General features: G+C 33.1%; 1 protein-coding gene across 1 annotated transcript; it reads left to right on the top strand.

Moving 5' to 3' along the window:
* Positions 1-1,381: 1,381 nt before the first annotated feature.
* LOC113073872 (filamin-B-like) lies at positions 1,382-6,929 on the top strand. The gene is made up of 5 exons (XM_026246619.1): positions 1,382-1,522; positions 2,712-2,888; positions 4,239-4,457; positions 4,538-4,726; positions 5,983-6,929. Exons 2-5 carry the CDS (start codon positions 2,756-2,758, stop codon positions 6,168-6,170), a joined length of 729 nt encoding a protein of 242 aa, XP_026102404.1. The 5' UTR covers positions 1,382-1,522; positions 2,712-2,755; the 3' UTR covers positions 6,171-6,929.
* Positions 6,930-7,353: the final 424 nt, after the last annotated feature.

Raw genomic sequence — 7,353 nt, 5'->3', positions numbered from 1 at the left:
TGAATAGCTGGTGGACATCAGTCGTCTTTGTGTGGTGTTCTGGTGTTTCTCTTGTGTTTCATTTAAAGGCTTGTAACAGAACCAGCTCTTGTAAAGCTCACAGTAAATCAGTTAACGCAGAGAGAGGAAACCAACACCGACCGCTAGAAACCTCCATCCAACCCTTACCCATCATTCTCTGTAGTTTAGCAAACCCTGTAGATGGTCTCTTGTCAAATGTTGGCGTCTCTCTCAGCTTTAGCTGATCTTAGTGAGCTCAGGTGAGAGATCAACATCTGAATGTGTGATGTTTTATATTTGTGACCCTGGACCACAATTTTTTCAAAATATAGATATATACATCAACTGAAAGCTGAATAAATCAGCTTTCCATTGATGTGTGGTTTATTTAGGATCGGACAATATTTGGCAGAGATACACACTATTTGAAAATCTGGAATCTGAGGGTGCAATAAAAAATAAAAAATTTTTAAAGTTGTCCAAATTAAGTCCTAGCAATGCATATTACTAATCAAACATTACGTTTTATATATATTTATGGGAACTTTAAAAAATATCTTCATGAAACATGATATACTTAATATCCTAATGATTTTTGGCATAAAAGAAAAAATCTATAATTTTGCCCATCATGTATTTTTAGGCTATTGCTTACAAATACACTCCAGAGACTCAAGACTGCTTTTTGAGTCACAAATATTTGTTTTTTATTACTTTTTATTGAAAAAATAAGTATTTTATTCATTATTATTTTATGATTATGCCATTTGATGCACTTTATAAACATTTAAAACCATATAGTTCAACAAATTTGATAATTAAAAATATATGCATTGTATCCATAAATATACTGTTTGGTTTTAAGATTTTTTTATTTTTTATTATTTTTTTAAGAGATGAATACTTTTATTTAGCAAGGATGCATTAAATTGATCAGAAGAGACAGTAAAGACTTTCTGTTGTTACAAAAGAATTTTTTTATTTTAAATTAATGCTGCTCCTTTGAGCTTTCTGTTCATCCAAGAATCCTGAAAAACAAAAATACCAGTTTTCACAAAAATACAAAGAAACACTGTTTCAAACATTGACGATAATCAGAAATGTTTCTTGAATGATTTCTGAAGATCACTGAAGACTGAAAATTCAGCTGTGATCACAGAAATAAATAACGTTTTACTGTATGTTCACACAGAAAACAGTTGAATACTATTTCACAATTTTTACAGATTTTTCTGATCAAATAAATGCAGCTTTATTGAGCAGAAGATCCTTTTTACCGACCCCAAACTTATAAGGGTAGTGTATCAAGGGTAGAGCATCAGCAATCCCTTCCCAGAATGCACTGGTGTGTGTGTGAGAGATGTTCTAAGCTGTGGTTCACTGATGTAGGAGTCGGGGCTGAAGGTGAATCAGCCGGCATCATTCGCGGTGCGTCTGAACGGAGCAAAAGGTCACGTGGATGCTAAAGTTCACAGTCCGTCCGGAGCCCTGGAGGAGTGTGTGGTGTCTGAACTAGAGCAAGGTCAGAGGATCAGGATGATGAGATTAAATCATTTTCTGTTTTATTAACCAGTGAGAATAAATTCCTTTCACTTTTAGTCATCATGAAAGTACATTCACAGCCCAGTTCACTTTCATAAAATGATGCATTTCACTCAGAGTTGTGTGTGTTAGATTCAGAGTGAAATCAGATTCACAACCCATTTATATTTATTACAAGCATCTCGTCACCAAAAATCCTGTTTTTGACTGTGTGCCAATTAGCACAAAAATCTAAATATTAAATAAACTTAAATATATTAAATGTAAACTCAAATATTAACTTCTGTAATAAAAATGTTATAAAAAATTGAATAAAGTTAAATGCATAAAATATATACACTTAAATATACAAAATGTTTAATGTGTTAACTTAAATATTATATGTATAAATGTAAATATATTAAATGTATATATATTTTTAATAATCTGGCTTGTATTTTGTATTTCATACTAATGTTTATTAACATGCATTGTCCCTGTTAAATAAATAAATGTATGGAAATATTTAATATATAAACTTAGGAAAACATTAAATATTTTACACATTTCGATATCGATTTAAATATTACATATAAACTAAAATATTTAAGTTCAATAACTTAAATATAGAAAATACTTAATATATAAGATTAAATATAAATTTTAATTAAAATTTCAAACTTCAGTATTTACAAGTTTAAATATTTAATGTATAAACTTAAATATGAAAACATTAAATATTAACTATATGAACTAAAATATAGAAAATGGTAAATGCATAAACCTCAGTATTTTTAAATACTGAATATATAAACTATATAAAATGTATAAAGTTCAGGATTGCAAATAATAAACATATAGAAAATGTATAGAACATTTTGACTATGTAAAGTTCATTATTGAAAATGTTCAATATATAAAATATTAAATGCATAAACCTATTAAATATATAAAGGTATATAATGTTCAGTAATGAAAATATTAAATATCAAAACTCAAATATAGAAAATTTTAAATGTATATTATTAACTTAAATATTTAATATATAAACTTTGCTATTCGTTTTTTTTATATATAATACATACACTTAAATGTTGAAAATGTGCATAATATGATGTCCTTGATTGACGTTATTTATGTCATATATGTTATCTTTTTGCTCTCTGGTTAATTAGCACTTTGTTTTCCAGACAAGTACGCCATCCGTTTCATCCCACGAGAAAACGGCATCCACATGATTGACGTGAAGTTTAACGGGACGCACATCCCAGGCAGTCCGTTCCAGGTCCGCGTGGGAGAACCGGGACAGAGCGGCGATGCAGGCCTCGTCACCGCTTACGGTCCCGGGCTGGAAAGAGGAAGCACAGGTGACACTCAGTACTCTCTGGCACAGGGCTAGAAACAACTATGCTAAAATAAAAGCCTACGCACGGTTTCCCGTCCGCTGTCAATCTGTGTTTTCCACACTATGAATATTAATCTCTGCATGTTTCCTTTGACTTGGCATGTGGAGAGGAAGTGGCTCACGCTGAACACACTTATTGTTTCAGCAAAATGATTTAAACAGAAGGATCTTGGATTACCTAAGCTCTTTCTCATGGATCAGATCCAGAACAAATGTATGTCTTCATGCTAACTTGTCCAGTTGAAGAAAAAGTGTAAAGGTCATGGAGACATGCATTAATTCGGTTCCTTGAAATGTATTTCAGCTGCATAAAACTAGAGCAAAAAGCCAGAGGGTTGACTTGGAGGCAAGAATAAATGAGGTTTTATGATGAAAAGTGTCAGAATAGCTGCTTGTGTCTGATAGTGAGTCGACTGATCACTGTTTATCATTCACAGACTGTGTTCACAATAAAATACACACACACTTTAATCCATCATGCATGATACTGTATATATAAAGCGACTATAAATATTTCCCAATTCTACATTAGTAGCAAAATACTGTAGACTCTCACATCATGACCTCATTATGTTGCATGCATTATTCATTATATTAATATTTTAATCAGTACCTTTATATTTATAAAATTTACCTCATATTTAATTCATATATTATATTACATTATATTATTAAATAATCAAATATATTATTTATATATTATTAAATAATATAAATTAATACATTTATATTTATAAATTTGATTTCATGCTTAATTTATATTAAATGATTAATAACTATAAATACATGTATATATTTATATATAATTTAATAATCTTAATTAATAATACATTCATGTTAATAAATTCGACCTCATTTATTATGTTACATTATAATTAAAATACTGTTTATATATAATTAATAATATCAATGATGAATTTAATCACGTAGTTTCTTGTATAACTTCAAGTTCAAATGTTTTGCATTAAAATCCAGTTTTTTTTTGTTTTTGTTTTTTTAAATGTAAGCTTAATACTTGATCGAACTTTCAATTTATGGCCTGAAAATAAATTAATGTTTTTTTTTTTATGGTATCACTTTGTTATTCACTATGCAATTTGGCAAATGCAGTAGGATGTTTAGTTTCCATGCATAAAGCCTACTGCATACTATAGAAAGTAGAAAAGGAAGTAGCATGATATTCTCACGACGATGCCAACACTGATGGCTGACAGGAAACAGGAAGTGAGAATATTGTAGTTGTCATGAAACAGTTATTCATACTTACATTCTCGCACTCCCGTCATATTGACTCTCACGTCTCGTCTGACAGGTAACCAGGCCGAGTTTATCATCAATAACACCAAAGCAGGAGCGGGATCTCTGGCCGTCACCATCGAGGGCCCGTCGAAGGTCAAGATGGAGTGTCAGGAGTGTCCCGAAGGCTTTAAAGTGCACTACACACCAATGGCCCCTGGGAACTACGTCATCACTATCAAATACGGCGGCCCTAACCACATCAGCGGAAGCCCGTTTAAAGCCCGAGTCACAGGTGAGCAGAAGCGGACCGGTCTGAACTGAAGTGGTGTTGTTGGGTGCTGATGGACTGAGATGGGTTTGTGTGGTGTTCAGGGCCACGGCTGGTGAACGTGACGAACGCCAGTGAGATGTCCACTCTGACGGTGGATCCGGTGAACCGGGCGAGGAGCACGTCTCCCAGAGCCGCTTCTGACGCCAGTAAGGTTCTCAGTCGAGGTCCTGGTCTCAGCAAGGCCTTCGTGGGCCAGAAAGCGTCTTTCTCTGTGGACTGCAGTAAAGCAGGTGAGATCTCGGGTTATTCAGGACAACTTGAGCATGAGCGAGATGACCTATAAAAGTGGATTAAATTATGAAAGTTTATTACAAATGCGTACGCATTCAACAAAAAGCTGATGCACTTTACATTCTGTCCTAAGCTCCTACAAATCCTAATCAAGTGTATGCATATACTTCAGCATACTTAAGACCAAAGGTTCATTTATTATATGTGACCCTGGACCACAAATCCAGTCTTAAGTGTCATTTGTTATGATCTGACAATATTTGGCCGAGATACAACTATTTGAACATCTGGAATCTGAGGGTGAAAACAAATCAAAACATTGAGAAAATCACTTTAAAGTTGTCCAAATGAATTCTTAGCAATACATAATACTAATCAAAAATTAAGTTTTGATGTATTTATGGTGGGATATTTACAAAATATCTTCATGGAACATGATCTTTACTTAATATCCTAATGATTTTTGGCTTAAAAGAAAAATCTATTATTTTGGCCCATGTAATGTATTTTTGGTTATTTTTATAAATATTTATAAATAATTTTTAATAAAATGTATAATTTGTGCTCCAGAGTCACATATATTTTATAGTTTTACATAAATACCATACAGAAGATACACAGTTTGGAAAATGGATAAATGATGAGTCATTTTATTAAACTGCATTACACAATACATTATTATTATTAATAATATTAATAAGAAGAAGAATAAAAAAATTTATTATTATTTTTAATTTTATATACATTTATATAAAACATTAATTTCACTGATTCTGGGAATAAGGGTCAAAACAGGTTTTAAAACATAAAAAAATGTTTGTTTTTTTCTAAAAATGTATGTTAATCCACTTCATAACTACGTTTGTTTCAACTCAGTTAAAAAGCATGATATTTTAATTTGATTCACACAGTAACAAAGTCGAGTCTTCATTTATGTAATGATGAGGTTCTATACATTTTCCATTTTCCTTTTTAATAATAAACACACATATATAGATATATATGTGTGTGTGTGTGTGTGTGTGTGTGTGTGTGTATGTATAAACCTATGTTCTTTGAGAATGTAGATATATTATCATGTAGTTATATTCATGAATCCATACTTAACACATAACATACGATCATAAGAATGATTAATTGGTTGATTGATTAACCCTCTATTATGGCAATATTGCCAGAGCAGCATGTTATACTGGGCAGACTTGTGTTTACCATCTGTTGTCTACTGTATCCTTGTATTTGTGTTTGTTTCCAGGGAAGAACATGCTGCTGGTCGGCGTTCACGGTCCTCTGACGCCCTGCGAGGAGATCCTGGTCAAACACACGGGAAACATGCAGTACAACGTCAGCTACGTCTTAAAGGAGCGGGGCAGCTACATTCTGGCTGTGAAGTGGGGAGATGAGCACATCCCAGGCTCCCCCTTCCAAGTCACCGTCCCATAATCCCCCTGGTGTTAATCAGAAACACTCCTGATGGAGAAAAAGACACTGTACAATAACAACTAGAAGACCTTCCTCATTCTGTTGAACTTTGCACTTGATCAGGTTTTTGACTGGAATGTGACGCATTGTGACACTAATGTTGACGGCATGTTGCATGAATCCATCTCTTGATTTAGTTCAGCATTGCGAGTCTAAAGATGAGTGTTGAAAAGTTAAAAGACGGTGTATGAACAAACCAGTCAGGGTTTCACACCCAATCACTCTTTACTACTGATATTGACTCTAATCGCTCGTCTCTTTCTAACAATACTCACACTTTTAATGCACATTTTATAACCTTTCCATGTCTATGTTTGATTCTCGCTGCATGTACCCAAGTGTGACATTCATTCGCTCATAAATCAAAGTTTCATGCATCACTTCAAATCAAGCGAAGTGCATTCATTGAGTGTATTTATCTTAACGGTTTCACTGCTACATATTGAATAGTTTTCATGAGAATGACCGTATGTATCAAGATTTTAGACTCCAGAGAAGTCACAGTAATAGATTTATTCAGGTATTTCACATTCTTTGTCTTAATTCTACTAGTTTTGATACTCCAGTGGTGTGAAGTATTTTGTGTTTTAAGGGCAAGAGGGGACTTTTAATTGTATTTTGTATTTAACCATTGGTGCCTTATTGTGAAACCTTTGAATAGATTCAATGTAAATTTTGCTTATTAAAACTGACTGGAATAAAGAATTCAAGATTTAAGAAGCTAGAGCCTCAATATTTATCACGAGTTTTCTTTAACAACATTCTCTGAGGGGGAGTAAATGACCTTATGTCTTTATTAGTGAACTGTTCCTTTAATTGAGGAACTCTGTTCTGTTTAGAATTCCAGTAACTGAAGGTGCCACCTTGATTGAGAATGTTCCGTTGTTACCGTAGAAACGACCCTGGATTACAGATAAACATTCCTATTTCTAGCCCATTATTTAATGATTTCCTTTGCGTTGTATTGGCAGGACGAAGTCAATGCGAGTTAGTTAGCTAGTCATTTAGATGATTAACTTTCATTGTTTATAATAGGAAAAAAACATGTTCAGAAATGTTCTGCTGCCACCTTCAGGACAAATCTGAGCATTGCAAAACCCGCTTAAAGGGTTAATTCAGCCAAAACGATTTACATTGTGTATAT

The sequence above is a fragment of the Carassius auratus genome, unplaced genomic scaffold, assembly GCF_003368295.1.
Source record: "Carassius auratus strain Wakin unplaced genomic scaffold, ASM336829v1 scaf_tig00013124, whole genome shotgun sequence".
NCBI classification, from domain to species: domain Eukaryota; kingdom Metazoa; phylum Chordata; class Actinopteri; order Cypriniformes; family Cyprinidae; genus Carassius; species Carassius auratus.
The sequence above is the reverse complement of the archived record's forward strand: the minus strand, read 5'-3'. Positions and strand labels throughout refer to the sequence as shown.

What these genes read in the sequence shown, in the direction of transcription:
- LOC113073872 (XM_026246619.1), top strand. Translation starts at nt 2,756, where the DNA reads ATGATTGACGTGAAGTTTAACGGGACGCACATCCCAGGCAGTCCGTTC. An exon ending in GTTTAAAGCCCGAGTCACAG is followed by an intron (nt 4,458 to 4,537) that starts GTGAGCAGAAGC and finishes TGTGGTGTTCAG; the next exon opens with GGCCACGGCTGGTGAACGTG. An exon ending in TGTGGACTGCAGTAAAGCAG is followed by an intron (nt 4,727 to 5,982) that starts GTGAGATCTCGG and finishes GTTTGTTTCCAG; the next exon opens with GGAAGAACATGCTGCTGGTC.